Source organism: Cricetulus griseus (assembly GCF_003668045.3).
Source record: "Cricetulus griseus strain 17A/GY chromosome 1 unlocalized genomic scaffold, alternate assembly CriGri-PICRH-1.0 chr1_0, whole genome shotgun sequence".
Lineage (NCBI taxonomy): Eukaryota > Metazoa > Chordata > Mammalia > Rodentia > Cricetidae > Cricetulus > Cricetulus griseus.
Window position 1 is genome coordinate 272081210 of NW_023276806.1, and position 24225 is coordinate 272105434.

The window sequence follows — 24225 nt, forward strand, 5'->3', positions numbered from 1 at the left end:
GCTGAGCTGGAACACTGTACCAAAGTGAAGGCCTCGACTGTTTCTCATTTCGAGTAAAATTATCTGGAATTTGCATCATTTAAAATTATTTCTTTTATTATTGCTTTCCTCTAATAGATCATGCTAAATTCCAATATGTAGAAGGATGACATGGGGCCAAAGGAACAGTGGGTTTTGCAAAGAAGGTGTATGAGTCTGGCCTATGTAAGGTCAAGACCTAGTATATAAAGTTAGTATGTGGTATTTTTTGTTTGTGTATTTTTAAGAAATTGGTTGTTCCCAAAATTAAAAATCTGCATGGTACCGAAGAGGAGTCTATTCTAAAATTGCTCTCCACTGAGTACAGAACACTATGGCTGCATTTCAGTAACAGAGGGTATTTGTCCCAATTGTGCCAATATTGTCAAGAAGACCAAATTCCCTTCTCTGCTTCTCATCATGAGAGTAGATTTTGTCCAGAATAATTACTATGCACAAGCCCTTAGGGCAAGATGAGGGAAGAAATGAATGGACTTCACCTAGTTCATACTAAATTTTGTAGAGTTCTCAGGCAACCAAGCCAACACTTTGGTATAATGAAATAATTCAATTACTAAAAGAGTTAATATTCGCCTCAATAACACAATCATCTGCCAGACCTTTCTTTTCTTTTTTGTTCAAGAGAATACACAATGAATTCCCAGTACGTTCAATCCCTTTTGCTTCCTGTACAAGTGGCCCCCCTAACACCAACTTCTGTTACATATAGAAATACTAACTGATGAATTGAAAGTGTCCAAATGCCTCTTCAAGGGCAGTGTTGCAAAAGGGAAGAGCTTCAGTTATGGAAGGGTTCTGACACAGAAAAGGGGAATAAGTGGAGAAAAAGCCCTTTGAGTGTGGCATGGTAAAATTGAAGCCTCACTCCTCCAACACCGTAAATATAAAGCTCAGTGTGAAGAAAGAGAGGAGGAAATGATGGAAAAACAAAGGGCTATCATTGCCATAGAGCATACTCTCAGACTACTACAGAGTCCATCATAAACTCAGCTGTAGATAACCACAGTCATTGGACATAGAAAACAACCCCAGTGACATTCGTTTAGAGGTGGTTATTAAAAATCACTCCAAACTCATTGTCATTAATTCAGCTTCATTGTTGGGTGGTAGATTTCACTCCGTGCCAAAGGCTTTGCAAATCAGTCTTTCATTTTAGTTACCATTGCAATGGATACAAAGAGATTTTTATAATCACGCAAAATTCCTTTTGTTTCCTCTATCTCAGACTTGCTCTGAACTATAAGTCAGTGTGTCTCATTTCTCTGAAGGGCTGGATGTGGAACTCAGGAGTAGACCACATTCCTAGCGTATGTAATGTTGTTTGAATCACAGTACCACACAAACCAATCAAGAAACAAAAATTCATTTCTCCAATGGGTGATGACTCTAGACATGTGTGTTCTGACAGGCCCAATGCTAAGAGTACAGAACTTCTAAATAGTAGGAAAAAAAAAGGTGCAAACAGCATCCACAGTCTCTGCAGCCTCAGAGTGTCATCAAAGCACTTCTTTAATAACATGACTGACTTTCAAATTCTGGTAAGAAGTTTGACTCCCCACATTTGGTTATAGTCAACTCACCAACTAATAGTAGGTAGCAATATCTAGAAATTGAACATTCTTTCCTATGGCAAGAAGGACACATGTCTGGCAGATTAGATGCCAGGTTAGGTCTGCTAAGGAAGGTACAGACACTGGGAAAATAGTTGCTAAACCCTCTTGTGTCCACTGAAAAGCAAGTGAAAAGCTTCTGAGTGTGTCATCCTTCACAAGGATACATAGTGCATAGGCTTAAACATTTCCAAGGAAGCAGAACTCACTTTGTCTTTTGCATTCATTTTGTAATGGACATAAGCTATTCCCTGTGAAGGGCCAGGCCAAAATGACACCTGTGAAGTTTATTCCCTAGGTACTACCTGCAAGTTAACTGGGTTGTGCTGGCGATAGAGAGATGACAATGACAGGACCCCAAATACACATTGTGCACAGTGGTTTAACCCCAACGTTTTATGTTATTTGAGAACTTAACTCCGAAACTTAGCGAAATTAAAGAGCCAGTGAGCTGTGAAATAAATGCAATGTGCTTGGCCCGAGGTATGTCAATGGGCACTGGAGTGGACTAGGGCCTCAGTAGACTTGTCTCCCTCTAAATTCACTCATGACTTGGACAGGGTGGATCTTTTTCTTTGCTGAGCCTCTTCTGACAGCCGCATATGTTTCTTCTGGCTTCTCTCTCTTAATCAAGGGCTTTTTTGCAGGAGCCTTCATCCTCCACATGACAACAGGGTGCCGGGGGCCGGCAGAACTCTGGATGCGGATGATCTTGGTGGAAGCAATGTACGACATTTTCACTGTTTGCACTACAGCATTCATTAAATTTTTGGCTGCTTGGATCAGGGAGGTGACACTGTCCAACTGTAGGAAAGAATGAAGAGAAAAGCTACTATTTAAAATGCAGTCAGGAATGTGCTGAGGATGTAGAAGATGACAGTGACACTGTACTTTGACCAAGAAATGAACGAGCTAATTCTTATTTTACATATCAATACATAATCATCTACATCATTCCATCGTATTCTTTTTAAAGGTTGATCTGATGCATAAATACATCCATGTTTTGTTTTTAATTTGGTATTGTAGAAGGATAAGTTTCTTTCTCATTGTTTGCAAGAAAGCTACATATACACACACATACACATACACATACACACAATGCAGATATACATATACATCATCTTTTTCTTGAGAATTTCTTAAATAATCACACTTAAATGGGTCTCTGTTTTAAGAAGTAAATGTTAATGCATCATAGAGACTGCTAATATAGAAAGAATGGAGAGTTCAAATAAAATTGAATTGGAGGTTCAGATTCCCCTTTGACAACCTTGAGAAGGTTTAATTATTTCCATCAAATCATTTAATGCAGAAAAATATTTATTAAAGAAAAAGTAATACATATAAGAAACCAGTACATTAGCTGCCAAAAAATTGTTGTAATTAAGTACCATTACCTTTGCAACCTATAAAGACTGCTAAATTGCTAAATGACACAGATGTGCTCATAAAATGGCTAAAAATACCTTTTCCACAGATGAATCTGTTTGTTAAATGTCCAGGATGCTATTCATGTAAACAATCTCAAGGAAAAAAAAAATAGAGTGGCATTCCTAGAGTTTTTCAAAATACCTTAGAGCTAAGCCAAGTCGATTCATTTTTATACAACCGATGCTTTTTCAATTATTTTAGCTTGGCAGATTGTCATCTGCAGCCAACTCACATGGGGAGATGAGCCTCCACTGTCACCCCTCTGTGATAGGAGCTGTCAGGGCTGGGGCTCAAACGCTGACTCTGTGTAGTTCCTGAAATCTGTCAGCAGCTGCTGGCCTGCGTGTTCTACCTCCTCTGCTCTACCAGCTTCAGCTCTCATACAGAATAAGTGAGGCAGAGTGGGGAGCTCGGGTTATGTGCCCGGGGCTGTGGTCTAGCTGGCTGCTTTCCTCACAAGAAAATTTAATTAGTTCCATAATTGCCAAGCCCAAGATCCTTGGAATGGTAACACCAAAAATACATGATTTTTTAAGGACAGCAAGATTTGGCAGCTACACATACACACACACATATATTTTGCACGTATATATTTTTACATATATATTTTACTTATTAAAGCCAGGACAGTGAAACCTGTGTACTGGGCAAAAATGACAAACACTAAACAGTATTTTTAAGTACTCAAAAGGTTTTTAGGGGAGGACTGTGTGTGTGTGTGTGTGTGTGTGTGTGTGTGTGTGTGTGTGTGTGTGTGTGTGAAGTTTGTGTGCGTGTGTGCCCATGCATGCATGTGTAGACACTGGTTGCCATCATCTTCCTCTATCATTCCCTACCTTATGCTCTGAGGCAGGGTTTCTCATTGAACCTGAAACTAACTGCTTGGCTAATGTGACTGGCCCATGAGCACCTCTGATCTTGGAGGACATTAGGCAGCTTCTGCATCTGCACAAAGCCTTGCAAAACTATTAATTTTTAAATAGAATGGCAGTAGTCATTTTAAAACTACCAATAGATTACAAAATCAAATCCTCTATTTTATAATTGTTTTCATTAAAAGCCTAGTGGCAGGGTTACTTTAAAAAAAATGTTGGACAGTGAGATACTTATCCACCTCCCAAACATCACAAGCTTTTACCAATGCATTTGGTTACCTTCCAGAACTTGGTGATAAGACTCATTTGCTGAAGGCATGATATACTGGGTCAAAGACCAGGAAACATCAAGCTGGTACTAACCTGGAAGCTTCATCCCACATGGTTAGCTTTCACAATGCTAGGAAGTGCAATGAACAGTACCAGAGGTTAAAAAAGTGTAATCAGTAATCTCACCTAGCCATGAACCTAGTGAGCAATGAGAATGACTGCCTGGGAAGATGTGCCCACTGGTGCAACAGTGGCACAAATTTTGTGAAATCCAATCAGAAAGACTTAAGGTTCACTCCATATGAAACCCATACCTGTCATCATTATCAAACTAAGAAACTAAGGCTAAATGAACACAGTATTAAATTGGCTCTTCATGACTTATACCCATAGAGTCAAACACATCTCAGACCTCATCAGAGAACTTTCCATTTGCAGTAGATGATGAACATTGAGAGTCATAACTGCTCAAGGTTCAAAGAGTCACAGAGTGCACAGTGATCCGTCCTGAAGAGAACATATATGTTGTACCCCTCCTCCAAAGGCAAACAAGGATATATAACTAGCTAAAGAGTCAGAGAATGTAAATGACCACGCCGAAATCATGGCTGCAGAACACAGCAGGGATCTTCACCTATAAATTCACAGCTGTTATGAAAGCAGAAATAAGACCTATACAGGTCAGGACCAAATTCCACTTGGAGAGGCTAGCTGTTCATGAAGTTCCTCCTCTAAGGAGCTGCTGGCAATCATTAGCTACCAAAAGAGGTAGTCAGTTTTCGCTAAGAGGCTAGCCCCTGAGAAGTTAACTATGCTCCTAAGCAAGATCATGCATCCAGAAACATGTGGGAAGCACAAATTGGCCTCAGTGGGGGAAACAAACAAATAAACAAACAGGATTCAGCAGGAACGAAGGTGCTTCTGGGAAAAAAATGGAGGAGGGAGAGTGACTATGGTCAAAATACGATAAATAGAATTCTCAAAGAACTAATAATAAAATAACCCCCTGGTGTTCAGTAAAGAACGGACAGTACTTTCCAAACCCAGAGCAGAGAAAAACAAGTTTTTCCACTAAGTGAAATGATATTTGAGGGTACAGAGTAATGACATTTCTCAAACATGAAAGCACTGGCTTTGTGCTATGGGTTCCACACCATCATAGATTCTTCCATAAAAGATCCCAGGGAGCACCTATCACTCAAGCTCAGCTTTCATCAGTGGCCTTGACTTTCCCACCCCCAACACTTACATTCTCTTGTTTTCCTTTTGACTTTGTCATCTTACTGTGGATAGACTAGATGGGCTTCCTAACCTTTTGATTTACTCGTGGACATGATATCTCTAGACAGGCAGAGAAAGAACGAAGTTCAATTTCAATCCAGGACTCACAGTGTGGGGACTGCCTTGCTTTCCTTCTTCACTTAATCAGTAAGCCCCCACCTGTGCTATTATAATCTCTCAGCCTGGTGTCTGAAAAATCCTTTGACTTTAAAACTTCGAATAGTTATAGGAAAACCTTCTGTTCCACATGACTCAGGGAAACCACAGGACAAATTATGCCCCCTGGAGAGCATGAAGACTAAGTTTTGCAGACAGCAGATTAGGACAATTGTTCAGAGAATACTTTTATTTTATGAGGAAAATTTCCAGACCTTGTTAAAGACTTTTCAGCTCTATGAACTATGCGTCCTGAGATGTGTACCTCTGAGCTAGTAGCCAAATCATAAGTAATGGACAAAGCAAATCTAGATAATGGTGGGAAATTTCATTGAGTGCCCAAGCAGCGTCTATCACCTAGTCACAGAGAAAAAATATGTACAACTGGATGCCTGCAAGACATTAGTAAAACTCCTTTCTATTCAGATCTACTTTCATGAAGCATGTTTTAAGAGAAGGTTTTAATAGAACTTCCTATGTAAAAGACAAAGGAAAATCCAAGTGAGGTAATACAGGGCTTTGGCATCCGTAAGTCAACTTATTGAACAAAATGTCTTTCAAATAACCTGTGCAGTACAACATTATTGACTCATTCCAAATGCCTAGGACAGCAAACCAACCAGGCTTTAAAATTCAGATCTATGGGATCTCTATTTTATAGTTCTTACATTAACTGAAAATTCTGCTGGCAAATATAACCTGAAATGTTTGCCATACAGAGGCTCTTTCTCATTGACATCTTCTAGCACTCCCCTCTGAGCTAGATGGAGAACTGAGCAAGACATGAGTTATGATCCTAAATGTCTACCCTATTATCATGCCTAACTATAATATGTAAATATTGCACATACACACACTCAGAGAGAGAGAGAGAGAGAGAGAGAGAGAGAGAGAGACAGACAGACAGACAGACAGACAGACAGACAGACAGACAGAGAAAGAGAGAGTTTCTTGTTCATCATTCCAAAAAGGGGTAAGAATTCAAGTTATTTTCCAAGAGGACTCTACTTGGGACTTTGACCCAAACAAAGTCTTCTAGGACAAATCAACATGTGTCACCACAGTCTAAAGGAAGACTCCTGTTTTTTCTTTTGATTGTGGGACTTAGACTTCTCACTAAATTGATGTGGTTTCCAAAATAATAGAGCACAACAGTTCGTCAGTGTCACCATACAGTTCTTAGGAATCAATAGTGTCCAAGCCAAGACAGAAATTGGAAGTCTCTCCTTTTAAAAATCTTGATGAATAGTAAGGGATTATGACTAATAGAATCTTTTTCTGAGTCCTGTCTTAAAAACACCCAAATAATGCACATCTACAAAATCTTTATCGGTATTATCAACCTCTTACTATTTGTGGTACGTTCTACTAGGTTACAGTTAAACCATGATACAAATGTGACTGATTCTGAGATGCCTTCAGATTAAAGGCTTGCCTCTACTTGCAATTAAATCAAGAATACTTTACCATAGAAACTTCATTATGACAAAAATATCTTCTTCCTCTTAATTACCATTTTTTTACATTAACCATAGAGTTTATTACAGGTGGGAGAGGGGAAATTTAGAGGGGGAGAGATGAGAAGAGACGAAAAGGGTAAGAGGAAGAGCAGAGAGCAAAGAGAAGAGGAAGGTAAGAGAGTGAGAGTGTAAGACTGAATTGCCAAACTTTTGTCTATGTCACTAGTGTATAAAGGATATGTTTTCTACAAAAACTAATGTGTGGTGGTTTGAATAAGAATGGCACCCATAAGCTCCTATATTTGAGTGCTTAGGCCATAGTATGTAGAACTATATTTTGGGAAGAATCATGAGGTATGGCCTTGTTGGGAAAGGTATGTCAGTAGGGGTTTTCGAGGTTTCAAAAGACCACACTTTCCAGTATCTCTCTTTTTGCCTCCAACGGATGGATCAAATGTAAGATCTCAGCTATTGCCTATCTGCAGCTATGCTCCCTACCATAATGGTCAGGGACACAACTCTCTGAAACTCTAAGGAAGCCTATAGTTCAATGCTTTCTTTTAGAAGTTGCCTTGATCATGGTGTTTCTTTACAACCAAATAAAAATGACTAAGACATAATGAGAATTACTCAAGGTATAATTCCTTGACAATTTACCATGTTAATTTGGAATATATGTTGGAAGAGCCTTGTCTAAATTTATTGTAATTAGTGAGAACCAATAGTGATACTCAGGAAAGCATACCAGACAGTTCTTTTTATTTTATGTATTTATCCCCTGTATTCATAAAACAATCTACTCTCTGTACTCTGGTTGCAAATATTCACCAAGCATGCAGTTTGCAGGAGAATTCTGAACTCATCCATGTAACTTAAGACATGTCTGTGAGTCGTAATGCTCAGACAGCTCTCACTGGCATGACCAGAAGCAGAATTTGAAAGGCACACATGTGGACTTCGTTTCCAGGTATAATAACAGTTTATAATAATAGATAATATCATGGTGTGCTAATGGAAATTGACACATGGCAACCCTATGAGACAATATTATTATTTTCATCTGATAGATGAAGTAACAATAGAACTGGGAGCTCAAGAGGACATAGTTATTAAGTTTAGAGCTAAAATTTGAATGAAGACATTCTGGTTCCATTTGATGTTTTTACTCATTTTGTAACCCTGCCTTTCTATAATATCTCAGTTCTAATAGGGGTTGTTTTCAGATATTGAAGAGTTAGAAAATTCTAAACTCTGTAGCACAATGTCTAAAATTAAGGAAAAAATGACTGCACGATAGTTCTATCTTTAAGGAAATAGATTTTTAAAAAATGTATGTTGGTACTTGAAACAGGAAGGGCATGTCACCTGCTAAGGCATTTTATTCATCCTTTAATAATTCCCAAGAAACATGTTTTTATATTGCTTTCATTTCTTTTTGAATCACACATTCATTGTACAAAACACAGGTTTTATATCAGCATTTATATCAAGCACTTTTATCATATTCAATTCCCAGTACTCCATTTAATCCGTCTCTGCCCACCCAGCCTTTCCCCTGACTCTTCCAAAAAGTCATGCTTATAGGCCTTAAAGCATTTGAAGGCAGCTAGATTAGTATTTCTACATTTAAAACGCATATCCTTGATCATAGGCCACAGACCACGAAAGGATTACATTTAAATATTCAAAATCTGGGCATCAAGCAAACAAATAAAGCATACAAATATGTGTGTGCAGACACACACACACACACACACACACACACACACACACACACACACACACACACACACACACTAAACAAATTAAATTACAGTTTCCAGGACAAGAAGTGCCTAAGATTCATTTAATCATTAAAATGCATCAGTATAAATGTAGTCCTGATTAATCATTTTTTTCTGATCCTCAAAGAGAAACTAAATTAATTTGTTTGCCTAGGTTTTGAAGCCTTGTGGAGGACAGAGGGCTCAGACTCTGAAAGTCTTTTTGGCTCCGACTTGAAGTGCTCAGTTAAAACATTTGGGTGAAACATCAGCACAAATCTTGTTAAAAGACATACAAGTGTTGACTGATAGAAGCATAAAATAATTACATTTGAAAAGAATGTTCCTTTTTTGTGTTTCTAACTTATAGGCACCATTGATATTTCTAGACTAATCTCTAAACATGGTTACCACACACTGAAAAATTGTTCAGTTTTTTTTTTTTCAGCAAAAAATTCATGATCAAACTCAATGTTTTCTGGTTCACCAGAAACCTCTCTTGAGCATCTTTTTTTTTTTTTGGCTTAAATTTAGCATTTTTAGTTGCAGTTTTTATAATGTCAGGTCCATAGTTGCTAGCATTTCCCAGGGACAAGGTGAGCCTAACTCCATGTGTGACACACAGTAATTAATAACTGCAGTAATAATGAGGATGATGATGATGAAAACAACAACAGCAACAGTAACAATAGAACTAGGACAGTTCCCAGAATCAAATCATGATAGCTGCCCTTACGTTTTGCTGTACTACTTGAGACAGTCACTCATGCCCCAGTCATAGTACAAAAAAACAATAGGACTTTCCCATTAAGAGTTCTACTTTCTCTCTCGAGCATCTTAAGCATCTAACTTATCTCAACACTTGCTTAACACATTCTATTGTCTCCAAAGAGATTTATTTGAAGAATGGCCTACACTGAAAGCATTCTCTCTTTTTTTAGATGTATTTTAAAAATGCTAAACAGCCTAGATGGCTTAATAGGCAACTTCTGCAAGAGCTTTGTTAAAACTAGTTAAAATGGAGTTGCATTTCCAGATTTAAACTGTCAAGGTCATTATTAAGATGAGAAAGAAGTTTATTGTTGGAACATGAAGAGTTATTCCAATGGGCTTATGATATTCACACAGAAAACATGTCCTTGGCCAACTCCTTTAGACAAGAGAGCAGGAATGGATAACCACTGTAGAAAAGGCACAGAATTACTATGTATTGAACATGCCATCAGCTTTAAAATAAATATGACATTTCTTTAATGATAGTCATGTCCTGCTATAAATAGTTTTTGAGGCAAATATTCAAGGCCCAAAGCATTTTATATCACTTCAAAGTGAAATTAGAATAAATACAGTGCCAATTCTGGTAGCTTTTCAGAATGCATTTGGATTTTATTTGAGACAATTAGAAAATAAAATGCATATACTGGAAATAATTCTTAGTCTCTCAACAATGGTGATCAAAAGACAAATGCTGTAGCCAGAGAGACCTTCCATGATCAAGAGCACATACTTCTCTTGCAGAGGACCTGGGTTTGGTTCTCAGAACCCCCATGGGGAGTTAACCATTGCCGTTACATTAGCTCTAGGGAATGCAATACCCTTCTCTGGACCCGGTGGGTAACTGTCCCCTGCATATACACAAAAATAAAAATAAATGTTCTTTTTAAAAGAAAGGCATATGTTTAGCTGAGGTACTTAGTCTTCCAAATAATAACAACTCCTGAGATGTGATTTGAGAATATTCTGATTTTCTTTCCTAGAAGGGCTGGGCATTGGTGTTTCAGCCCTTGTTCCTCTTTGCTCTAGCATCAGTCAGGACATAGAGGTCTGCCTTCTCCACAGATATACCTGTGAGGTATGACATTTTCACAATGTTTCATGAGTAGAAAGCACCAGGCTGCTTCCTTGATTCTGTTTTCAAATTTTTCATGAGTACAACCAGAAGGAATTTGGCTCAGAGATACTAGAGTCTCAAGACAGCATGAGCTTTAAACACAGAGAGGCTTTCCAATCTACACATACCTGACTATTTCCAATCTATATAACCTGACTATTTTCAAGTTCTTTTGATTATTATTGATTCCTCTGCCATTCAACCTAGTATTAAAATGTTCAGTACATATATTACATTTTAGCATTTCATTCTTTGAAAATGTCATACATATATCCAATATATTTTGATCATATCCAACTCCTACCTCCTCATCCCTGCTAAACACCCTGAGGACCAGCAACACATCTCATTTAAACTTCATATCTTCTTTTTACATGTATTTGTTTGTTTGTTTGACCCACTAGAGATCCAATTAGTGCTGCCTCTATGCAGATGGACATGAGGTCATTTACTTCTGGGGAAGGGAGAGTCACTTTTCTTTAGGAACACACCTACTGGTAAGTTCTCCATGTCCCAATGAATAGTCAGCAATTTCAGCTCACATATTTCTTCTACAGACATTTTGAAAAAAAATATTATCTGTTTCATCAGCATTTATCCCTAGGTGACTCTTTTATTTTCTTTAATCACCTTTGGCTAATCCTCTCATGGATAAACAGATAAGTTGCTATCTAGCAACTTTAAATTGTGTGTTTGTGTGTGTGTGTGTGTGTGTGTGTGTGTGTGTGTGTGTGTGTGTGTGTACTGGAGATGGAATCTAGTGGGCTTACATGTGTTAAACATGGGCTCAAACACTGAGCTACATGCAGCCAAGCCCCTCTTTACACAATTCTTGATCTATCCAGATAAAAATATTTCAAATTTCCTGTCATCAAACCTACAGTGCACCAATTCTCACTTGTTATGAATTTATTCACTTAAAACAAATGTAAAATGAATAATAAAACACTGGAGGAAACAGAGAACTTCCATTTTTCTAGAAATGGATGGGGTGAACGGCAGAGATACAGGGGGCCTCAGCTTTGCTCTTTCTATTTCTATCTTTCAAAATATACCACCATCAAATGTCGTCCCGATTCCTTTTCTTTTCTGCCTTTCAGAGGCCTTCATACACTTTACAATTCTCCTCATGACACATCTTTACTCCTATCTTCTGACTTTTATCAGCATATTGAAATGCTGAGAGAACTCTAAACCCAAAATTCAATGTGACTTGTTAAATGGAACCTTTACCTCAACTCTCTTTTCATCACTGCTCATGAAATCTGATTGGTACTTTTAATCAAGCATTCCAAAACATGATATTTAATATATAAATGCCTGGTATGTTGCATATATCATACTGCACATTGTATTTTGAATGTATTGAATATATATACAAATGTATTTTAAGTAATTTACTAGCTACTCAGGCATGTATAGTTTCACCCATTAATGCTCATTTTTAAGGGTTTAAGAGTTATTTTAAAGTATGTATGAGTGGGAGAATTTACACATGCTATATACATGTAAACACATGGGTGTCCGTGGATGTCAAACGTGTCATGAATTACAGAAAGTAGTCAATTTCACAGGTGGTAGAAACTGAGCTCAGTCCCTCTATTTAGGAGCATTCTGTGCTCTTTACCATTAAATCATGTCTCACTTCTAACTAATATTCATGCTTATAGAATATTTGGTGAGATAATGTATGACTTACTCATTCTAATGCCGATGGATTACTAAACTGCTTAGACCTACTATGGATGACTAAGTGAATATTCCAGTATATACCTTTTGGCAAATAAATATATAAAATTATGCTAGTGTATACCAGAAGGCAACTGCAGTTATGAGAATGCACCTATCCAGGTTTATTAAGTGTTTCCTAGAATCCCCAAGGTGCTCTTGTAAATTTATTTTCCCACCAATAATATCTGAGAGTTCTAGCCAGTGTACGGAGTCTCTATTTTTTCTTTTTCTTTTTTTTTTAAGCAGGAAATTGGAAATGTTATAAATGGAACTTTATAAGAAACTAGGAAAGTTCTGATTAAAGTCATTTTGCTATTTCATACTCTTCCATGCATATATGAACAGATACTCAGGTATTTTTAGCCAATTTGGTGATCTGAAGGAGGGTTGAGTGAAAAGTCACTGTGGTGCTAAGTTCCCTTTTTCCATTGGCTCAAGATGCTGAGGATGTCTGAGGCACGTGTTGAACATCCTCACACCTTTATTAATAAAGTGTCTGCTCAATACCTAGTTTTACATTAGGGCTAATTTTATTCTTTATTGCTCCTTATAGCTTCTGGATATGTGTTTCATAAAAGACATATGACCTGCAAATATTTTATCATCGGTGATTTTCCTTTTCATGCTCATAACTTTGTTTCTCAAAATGTACAATTATTTTAACTCAATTAATTTAACTTAACACATTTCAAGTGTCTTTTGTTGTTGTTCTAAACTATTTGGTTACAACAAGGTCATTGAGTTTTTTTTTTCATGTTTTCTTACAACTATTTGAGATTTGGGACTAAGTTTACGTTCGATGTTTTGATTATTTTCTTAGTAAATGATATAAGTACATATTTTTGAGAAAGATATTCAACTGTTCAAGTACAATTTGGAAAAAGCAATGTTTATCTGAAAATTGCTTTCAAAGTAAAATTGATAGTATGTGTTTGGCTCTATTTCTAGACTTTTGGGCCTCATTTCTTTGTTTGGCCTCACACTAAGATCACCTTCTCAGGGAAGACTTGAATGATACATAAGTTGAGAATAGGAATCTCATTTTACATGTTCCAAATGACAATCTTTATCTCTGTCAACATCAAATTTATCACAAGACAATAAATCTCCAAAGATAGAGATGATGGTTATTATTCACATGCTTCTATTATTTGAAGTAGTCAGCAATACATATTTAGCACACAAATAAAATAAATGCTATTTATATAAGCGGTAGAGCTATACATGTAGAGATGACAAAGTATTTTTCAAAATGACTACAGTCATGCTTTCTATTAATCTCCTGTATTCCTCCAGTCTTCACCAGTAAGTTTCTAGGTGCTAGAATAATAAATGAATCACTGTCAAATGATTTTTTCTTATTATTTGCATTTCAAACTTAGAGCCTGTTAAAGGTTTTCTTCTCAGAAAGTCTCAACCTCCCAGTTTTAGATTAGCATCCCTTTTAAAATAGTGGCTATAAACGAGAAATATATCTTATCCCAAGAATAAATATTAGCTTTGTAATAAACAGCATACATTGGATTCCATTTCTGTGTGAGAAGGAATCAATTAAAAAGACATTTTTGGTATTGATTGTTAGTCTTTTTAGTGTCTCAAATTTAAATGTATAAGGTGAAATATCAAATAATATGACACAAAATATAGGAAAGATGATCAAACAAGAGTTAGGACAATATACCAGTGATAGTAGAGGTGTGGTCCTTCCCTATCACTGACAACTTTCCTCTTAGGACATACTTCATGCATCTCCAGAAACAGTGTGAGGTCAACTGTGCTTGTTGCCTGTTGGGAGCTGCAGAGTACCTCGCCTAAAAGATGGCGCCGGTTTCCGCCTTCCGCCAGCCCAACGGCAAGTGCTCTCCTGGGTAAACAACTCCTAATTTGGTAAAGGCCACGTATCCTCTTAATTCTGCTTGGAGACAACCTATCCTGGCATGCCACGTGGGATTAGGTGATTGGTAGTTGTAGGATATATCAGGCCCCGTCTTCCTGGATCCGGGGCCACTCCCTGTAAAGCAAGGTTCCCGAATAAACTGTGAGAAGAAGATTCGTCAGTATTGTGTCGTTCTTGCTGGTCAAGGGTGGACGCGACAAGTGGTGGCCTGTACGGGGAACTCAGAACTTCTCACAGTTGGGGCAGTGCCGCTAAGTTCCCCCAGGTAAGTGGGACAAGTAGGTGAAAGCTGCATTAAGGTCTCCAGTAAGGAGCAATAAGGACCTCAGTAAAGAGGCAATAAGGTCTCCAGATAGGAGCAAGACTGTTCGAAGCCGAAGCGAACCGAAAGTAAAAGGCCTCGCTCCTGCTTTAACTTGCAGAGTGAGAGTAAAGTGAATGGACCCACTATTATAGTGGTGATTTGGCTGCTTTTTAACATTGCAGTGTGGGCTTTCATTTTTGGGTGGTGTTATCCAACTTGTATGCCTCTGGAACACACAAACTAAAACAAAAGCACAATGGGATCGTCACAGTCACATCCAATTTTTCTGCCTCTTCAAGAGCTGCTTCATTCTAAAAAATTAAAGTTAACTAAAGCCACGTTGCAGAAGTTCCTGAATGAATGCGACGCCATTGTACCCTGGTTCGCAGTTTCGGGCAATCTCTCAGTGGTGACTAGTTGGGATAAGTTAGGGAAAGATCTGGATTTTGCCTGGGAACAAGGAACGTTGAAGCCGTGTGTTCGGCCGGTATGGCGACTAATACGCAGCTGTCTAGAGGATCAAGAGGGAAATAAGAAAGCTATAGTGAATGGACAAGCTGCCCTTGAAATGCTTCAAGAAGAAAGATCAGAACAGTCAGAAAGTGAGACTGGAAAGGAAAACGGAAAGGGAATAAGAAGTGAGTCTATCCTTTTCTGGGAGAGTTGAGGAAGGAGTTAAAAGAACCAGGAGAGGATTCAGAATCAGAGCAGGATATATATGAGGATGAGGACCTCATGGAGGATGAGGAGGGGGAGATTATTGAGCTCATGGAAAAACATTTCTTAAAAGTACCAGAAAAACAGCGCCCTAAAATGGCAACTGTAAAGCAAGGGCACCTCCCTACTGCTCCTCACCCCCAACTGCTCACAAGAGGAAGTAAGAGTTCCTGGTTGCTCCACCTTCTGTCCGGAAGTGTGGAATACTGTTCACACTGAGTTCCAGATTGCTCGACCACTGGCTTATCCAGTTTTCATGGATGGTAACCAACAGAGATATCATGAGCCCATTAACTTTAAAATAGTCAAAGCTCTGGCAGAGTCGGTACGCACCTATGGGGTGACGGCAGCTTTTACAGTTGCTCAGGTAGACTGGATGAATTTGGTAAGAGCTTGTTTATTGCCAGGACAATATTTAGATTGGAGGGCTATCCAAATTGAATTTGTCAATGATCAAGGTGTGGCTAAACTCGTGGCTGGTAACCCAGCCTGGGATGTGGACATGCTTCTTGGTCAGGGATGTTTTGCACAGCAGCAAACAGGATACCCCCCTCAAGTGTATGATCAGATTAACCATATAGTCATTAGGGCTTGGCGGTCTCTGCCCAACAGAGGTGAGGTCAGCGGAAATCTTACAAAGATATTACAAGGTCCTATGGAACCCTTTTCAGACTTTGTGGCAAGAATGGTAGAAGCTGCAGGACGAGTGTTTGGGGATCCAGATGCTGCTATGCCATTGATCAAACAGCTGGTTTATGAACAATGTACAAAGGAGTGTAGGGCTGCAATAACTCCATATAAAGGTAAAGGCCTTGAAGTCTGGATGAAGGTCTGTAGGGAGTTAGGGGGCCCATTGACCAATGCTGGCCTAGCAGCTGCTGTGATGCAATTAACTAAGAAAGGCAGAGGTTCAGGAGCTTGCTTTAATTGCGGCAAGCAAGGGCATTTGAAATGGCAATGCCCAGAAAAAGGAAATACTACAGTCAATAATTCTACCCAGCGCCCTAAGCAACCTGGCTTATGCCCTAGATATAGAAAAGGAAACCATTGGGCTAAGGATTGTAGATCAGTAAAAGACATCAATGGACAGCCTCTTGTTCAGGGGTATGGAGGAGTTCGTCCAAAAAATGGACAACGGGGCCCACAAATATATGGGACCATGGAGAATCAGAGTCAGGAGCAGAGTCCTGAAACCTGGCCCTCTCTTCGACATCCGAGAGACCGAGGAGAGCCACTACAGGCTCCTCGGGGCTGGACTTATGCTCCACCACCAGACTCGTATTAACTCCCAGAATGGGGGTCCAGCTCGTTGACATGGATTTTAAGGGACCCCTTGAGCCTGGCACAGTAGGCCTGCTTATAGGAAGATCATCTGTAGCTTTGAAAGGTCTACGAGTACATCCTGGGGTTATAGATCCTGATTACATGGGTGTAGTAAAGATCATGGTAGAATCTCCTAGAGGGATCATTTCTCCTGGAGATGGGATAGCACAGCTACTGCTTTTGCCAAGTTTACATGATAAGTTTCCAGCTCAAACCAGAGAGAGAGGAGAGGGAGGCTTTGGCTCCACTGGTTCGAACTTAACCTTCCTAGCTTTAGACCTCAATCAACGTCTGACCCTTGAGTTAATAGTGGATGTTAAGAAAATCCTAGGCTTACTAGATTCTGGAGTTGATAAGACCATCATAGCCATCTTGGCCCTCTGGCTGGCCTATACAGGTCTCTTCCCAAACTTTACAAGGTTTGGGCTATGCTAAGGCCCCTGATATTAGTGCTAGACAATTGCCTTGGAAAGATCAGGAAGGGCATTCAGGGACCATGCAGCCTTATGTGTTAGACTTACCAATTTCACTATGGGGAAGAGATTTGTTAAAGAATATGGGTTTTAAACTCACAAATGAATACTTGGAAACATCTCAAGATATCATGAAATGAATGGGATATGTCCCAGGTCAGGGGCTCAGAAAACATCTGCAGGGGTGAACTAGTCCTATTATTCCCCAACTAAGACCAAAGAATCTAGGTCTGGGTTTTTCCTAGGGGCCACTGGGGAAGGTATTCCTATTACCTAGAAAACAGAGGAGCTGGTATGGGTTTCTCAGTGGCCACTTTCCTCTGAAAAAACTGGAGGTTGCTAGGACTCTAGTGCAGGAGCAGCTGGATCTGGGGCATATAAAATCCTCTGTGTTCCATAGTAACGGACCATCTTGCTATTAATCAGCAGATGCAAATTATGGGCCCTGTACAACGTGGTCTTCCACTTTTAACCTCTTTACCTGCATCATGGCCTATCTCTATAGATATTAAAGACTGTTTCTTTTCCATACCTTTGTGTGCCAAGGATTCAGGGTGCTTTGCATTTACGCTGTCCTCTTGTAATCATGAACAGCCTGATCTAAGGTATGAATGGATAGTGTTGCCACAGGGGATGGCCAATAATCTTACTATGTGTCAGTTGTTTGTTGCAGAAGCTATTGCTCCTTTGAGAGTGGACTTTCCAAAGATTAGATGTGTTCATTACATGGATGATATTTTATTGGCTGCCAAAGATGATAAAACGCTCAATAAGGTGTATATAAAATTGGTAAAATTGCTTGAGATGCATAATTTAGTCATAGCCTCAGAAAAGGTACAAAAGGACACTGTTATTAACTATCTAGGGACTAAGATTCTCCCTCATACAGTTATACCACAGAAGATAGAGATTAGCAAAGACAATTTAAAAACTCTTATTGATTTTCAGAAGTTATTGGGAGATATAAATTGGATAAGGTATTATTTAAAATTACCTAATTATGAGTTGAAACCATTGTATAATATTCTCAATGGTGATTCAGCGTTAGATTCACCTAGGCAGTTAACCGCTGAAGCCAGAGAAGCTTTAAAGAAAGTGGAGGCAGAATTACAAAATGCCAGCCTCAAACGCCTAATGGAAAACATGGATATTCTTTTGTGTGTGCTCCCAACATTCTCTCAGCCTACAGGTTTGCTGTGGCAAGATGGTCCGTTACTATGGATTTATTCTAAATCCTCCCCAGGAAAAACTATTGAATACTATCCTGCAGCGGTTGCTGACTTGGCTCAAAATGGGATACAGCAATGCCTTCAATATTTTGGGAGATACCAAATAAGATCATAATCCCATATACTGCTCAACAAGTTAAGATACTTTGTGGAACTATGGATGATTGGGCCATTCTGCGCTGCGGGTTTTCAGGAGAAATAGATAATCATTATCCAAAACACCCTCTAATGTCATTTTTTAAAGAACATCTGGTCATTTTTCCTAAAATGACTGCAGCTACTCCTATTGCTGGAGCCCCAAACATTTTCACTGATGGATCCAAGACGGGCTGTGGAGCCTATATGATAGAGCATCAGGATCCTGTGCAATTTCAATATCAGCCTGGCTCCCCCCAGATTATTGAATGTAAAATTGTCCTTGAAGTGTTTAGAAATTGCCCATTCCCCTTTAATCTAATTTCTGATTCGGCATATGTTATGAATGCTGTTACGGCCCTGGAGGTTGCAGGACCTATCAAACCTAATAGTGAAGTTTGCAAACTCTTACAGGAGTTGCAAAAGTTGATTTGGCATCATGATCAGAAATTTTTTATACAACATATTAGGGCTCATACCAACTTGCCTGGACCTCTATCAAAAGGCAATGAGGTCGTACGTAGATCACTGTACTAGAGGGGAATATGTATTTTTTGCTTCCCCTGTGGAGCGGGCGCAGCAATTTCACAAACAATTCCATGTATCTGCAAAAACTTTGCAGCAAAAGTTTCAGTTATCCCGAGCAGAGGCTAGACAGATAGTATTGAATTGTCAACAGTGTTTAACCTTTTTGCACCCCCCTAGCATGGGGGTCAATCCCAGAGGGCTATTGCCCCTAAAAATTTGGCAAATGGATGTAACCCATTTCTCAGGATTTGGAACACTCAAATATATCCACGTGTCTGTGAATACCTGTTCAGGCATCATCCATGCCACCCCTATGAATGGGGAAAAGGTTCGAAATGTTATTGGACATTGCCTTGAGGCATGGGCTGCCTGGGGAAAACCTCAGCAATTAAAAACTGACAATGGCCCTGCTTACACAGCTCAATCTTTTACCTCCTTCTGTAAGCAAATGGAGGTAAACCCCATGGTTTAATTGGACCTTATAATCCCCAAGGACAAGGAATAGTTGAAAGAGCTCATTGCATATTAAAAGAATGTTTATTAAAACAAAAAGGGGAAATAGGCCATGGTAGAACACCAAAGGAACAACTATCCTTCGCTCTCTTTACTCTGAATTTTTTGAATTTGGATTCTCATGGCCTTTCTTCTGGCTGATAGGCACCAGACTCAGGCACCTGCTCAGAAGGGCTATGTAAGATGGAAAGATATCCTTACAGGTCTATGGCATGGACCGGACCCAGTGTTAGCATGGGCGAGAGGTTCTGTTTGTGTTTTTCCCCAGGATCAGCAAGACCCGGTGTGGATTCCAGAGAGACTAACGAGGCGGTGTAACAAACAAGATGAAGCCTCCAATAATGATCCTGCTGCTGAACTTGACAACACCGTGGCTGATCCAGGCCAGGGAACAAATCCTGTGGGCCATAGCGAAAGCGTGGCCAATTCCCTTTCCTGTTCATAGGGCATCTAAAGTTTTGCCTGTTTTCTTTTCTACTAGTTGTGATTTGGGCTTTCCTTGTGTAAATTTAGACCCTGCCCCGTATTTGGCTACTAATGTGTCGCTTCATGGAGCATTATGCTTCTCCCTCATTAATAGTTCTAACCCATGCATTTTGATGAAAAATGTTTCTGTTGGCAATTGGCTTGACCCCCTTACTCATAACCAGATATTGAGCGCTATGCTCACCGAAGTCCTGACCCAGGTTAGTGCAGGCGCTAGTTCTGGCTCCGGCACTGGTACAAATGGGACCACGGATGTAAATATCACTACACTTCTAATGCTCATGGAAGGGCTTTGACCTTCTAATTCACGTTATGACCAATTCAATTCCACTGCTCATCAGGTGTTGCCGTATTGTGCGCCCAATCTGGGGTATCCTCCTCATTGGACGCCTTGCCAGAGCCCTGACCACAAACTTAACCAGATAGCTCCTGGTTTTGAATTTACTCCCCCTCTTGACAAGTATCAGTATAACCCAACTCAGGGAGGTTCCCAAAGAACAGGCAGTAAAAATACCTGGCCATGGTTTCAATGGTTACTATCCAACGACCGTGGAGCATTTACTTCCCTTGAACCTTTTGCGGTTCTCCAGAATCTCATCATAAGACTTCTTAATGTTTCTGGTACTAGGGATGAGAAGGGACCTTCTCTTAAGAATCTATCAGTACATAAAACCTTGGATAATCTCACTGTTCCAGCTGGCCCAGTATGTTTAAAAGCTCCCTTTTTCTTTCTGTTCTCTAATGCTACTAATGCTACCAAAGAAGTGATCTCGTATAATTCGACCAATGTCTCCTGTATTGCTAGTCAATGTTGGAACGGTTCTGCTAATACAGCAGTAGTGATGAGGGTCCCTATGTATGTTCCTATTCTGGTTAAAGTGGATACAGGAACATTTCCCATTACAGAGATCATCAGAACCAAACGGGATTTTGGCATAACTGCAGCATTGGTTACTACTATAACCCTTTCTGCAGCAGCGGCTATGACTGCTGCCGTTGCCATGGCTGCTCAGGTCCAAACAGCTGAGATGGTCAATGACATTGTGGAAAAAAACGGTCACAACATTAACTACCTTAAGATCTATTGATGGCCACTTAAAAGCTGGCATTCTAATGTGAACCAAAGAGTGGACCTGTTGCAGGAGCAAGTGGATGATTTAGTAACCTTAACTTCCATAGGATGCATTCATTCCTTTTCTTCTTTATGTATCACCTCCAGGATGGCCAACAATTTCACGGAGAACAGCAACCTGAGTTGGCAGTTGAGTGCCTACCTTCAGGGAAATTGGAGTCGACAGTTCGAGAACCTGACAGATACCTTAACACAACAGAACGTTGCTGTGAATGCTACACGCCTGTACATGCCCACTGTTAATACCCTCTTAACTACTCTTAAGCAAGCCTTTAGTTTAGTTAAGGAATGGGCTGGGGTGGGGGGTATGCTTTCCATGATGCTGTTAGCCATTTTTGTTTGCCTGTGGTGTCTATGCAGGATCAGGAAGTCGCAAAAATCCCAAGCTGCCATGCTGGTACAGGCCTTTGCTGCTGTGGAAGCAGGACAATCCCCTCAAGCATGGTTATCCATGCTGACAGACAAATAGGTGTCTGTCTCGCCCTTGCTGAGTGAGTGATGCATATCTGAATCAGTCATGCTCAATGACGGGCACCTACCCTTTTGCTGAGCGAATAAGCATACATGTGTTCCCTTCGACCTAAGACATGAGCCTGTGAGGGCGACACAGTGACTCTTTGATGGGTAAGATAGGGACTCTGGGGTTGAACCCAAGACAGAGATGACTGAAATCTGACAACAGATAGATACTGCTACTCCTATAATATTAAAACAAAAAGGGGGAACTGTTGGGAGCTGCAGAGTACCGCGCCTAAAAGATGGCACCGGTTTCCGCCTTCTGCCAGCCCAACGGCAAATGCTCTCTGGGGTAAACAACTCCTAATTTGGTAAAGGCCACGTATCCTCTTAATTCTGCTTGGAGACAACCTATCCTGGCGCGCCACATGGAGTTAGGTGGTTGGTAGTTGTAGGATATATCAGGCCCGGTCTTCCTGGACCCAGGGCCACTCCCTGTAAAGCAAGGTTCCCAAATAAACTGTGAGAAGACAATTCCTCGGTGTTGCGTCGTTCTTGCTGGTCAAGGGTGGACGCGACAGTTGCCTGCCTTGCAGTGAGCATCATCCTCCAGGTCTAGAAAGGAAACAGAAACACTTCCAAAGGTTTCAAAAGGCAATTAATGTAGGAATGTGGTCATATGGGGAAAAATGTGAAGCAAGCCTGCTGATGGCCAGTTGTCACATCAGCACAAACTTCCATAGTTTTGGGAGCTGAGAAGATGGAGAATGTAAAACCATGGGACACAGGATACCCAAAGTGCAAGTCTGTCTGTTAATAGTTTGACAATTATCTCCTATAGGTTAACTCTGACTGAAAGTTACTAAATAAAACACCTTGATGATGTAAAATTCCTGTAAAGCGCAGTGACAAGGACAATGAGATTTCTGCCTGGGTATGCATATTCCTCTATTTCTTATTGGATGTTTGTTCTGGTTTAACCCTGAGAACCTTCTTATGTGTAGTATTTCATTTCACTGATTACAATAGTGTACTTCAAAATGTAAAATTAACACATCTGTGTATTTCTTCAATCAATATTGTTCATAAATAAAATATAATGCTGTTAGCTTAGCTTCGTCACTGGTATACACACACACACACACCACATACATACACTGCATCTATACATATACACATTCACACACAGAGACACACACGTGCACGGATACACACATGTACACACAAATAGAGAAGCACACATATATAGACAGAGACACTCCTATCCACAGAGATATACACACATACACATACACAGAGACACACATGTGTACAAGATACACACATACACACAATACACAGAGACACATATGCATAGAGATATGTACCTTCACACATATAAATATCTAAAGATACACAAACATGCACAGAGATATACATACACACACCGAGAAACACACACATGTGTGCGCATGTGCACCCCCGCGCGCGCGGGTGTGCACACACACACACACACACACACACACACACACACACAGAGTGGGGACAGCATGAATAGCTTTCCTTGTCTTAAGTCTTTATATACTTAAATGATCCTCAAAATGTGTCAGGCATGCTTATGATTCCCTAGAACAATGCTAGTATCTTATTAAAAATAATAGGGGATATATAAATAAAGAGATAAATTATTTTACATCGTTTTCACTAAGCATGCATATGATTTATACAGATTTTTACAGAATGTGTCTTTGTAATTCTAAGAAAAATGCCATTTTGTCAAATATTTTATATGCATGAAATTTCACTACGTGCTTAAAACTTACATTATGACTTAACCTTTTCATAGTCTTCTAAGGCTTAACCATAGTTGATGAAACCCCATAAATTTTATCATTGACCATTATGACTTAAATGAAGAGTAAACTCAATAATACCTATAAAATAGAATCTATATTGAATGCATGAACATTATAAAATTGTAACAACAAAATTTATGATGAAGGTGCCAATTTTCTGGGTTCCGCCATAACTCTTCAGTGTCCCATGCTCCCATGGTGTCATGTGCTCATAGGCTTCAGAACTGGGTGCGCACCCAATCTAGGCTGGAAAAGTAATGCCTATGCACTACATCAATGGCTAAATCTAGGATGAGCAGAGCTACCACTAAGCCATAATTGCTTGATCCAACCTATTGGAGCAATAGGGTGATGACAGGTAAAGAGACAGGATGGTTCCTTGGAAATGATTCCAAGGGAGGCCTCGAGCAGTAGAGCTGTTATCTGGGATGTGAAGCATGAAATATGTCACGTAAAACGCAACGCACCTTGAGGAAAACAATGAAAGTGTCCTTCAAATCATGGCCTTCCATTTATTTCACACAAACACTTTGGATCGGAGAAAATATCAGAGGCAGGGGAATTGTCCACAGTGGGGAAATACTAAAACGCTCTGTTGCTGAATTTAGTTTCTTTTCAAGTCAGATATCTCTTTCAGCTTGCCTAGAGTGTCGTAGAAAACAAAAGAATCTTCCAGTGCCTTTCTAT

The 24225-nt window shown here is 39.7% G+C and overlaps 1 protein-coding gene across 1 annotated transcript in view; it reads right to left on the minus strand.

Annotated features, from left to right (window-relative positions):
• Positions 1–1107: 1107 nt before the first annotated feature.
• The window catches only part of Ctnna3 (catenin alpha 3), a 1328241-nt gene continuing 1305123 nt past the window's right edge, over positions 1108–24225 (minus strand). The window contains exon 17 of the mRNA XM_035451658.1: positions 1108–2453. Within this exon, the coding sequence (XP_035307549.1) occupies positions 2166–2453 (288 nt within the window). The 3' untranslated portion in view covers positions 1108–2165. The remainder of the gene's footprint in view (positions 2454–24225) is intronic.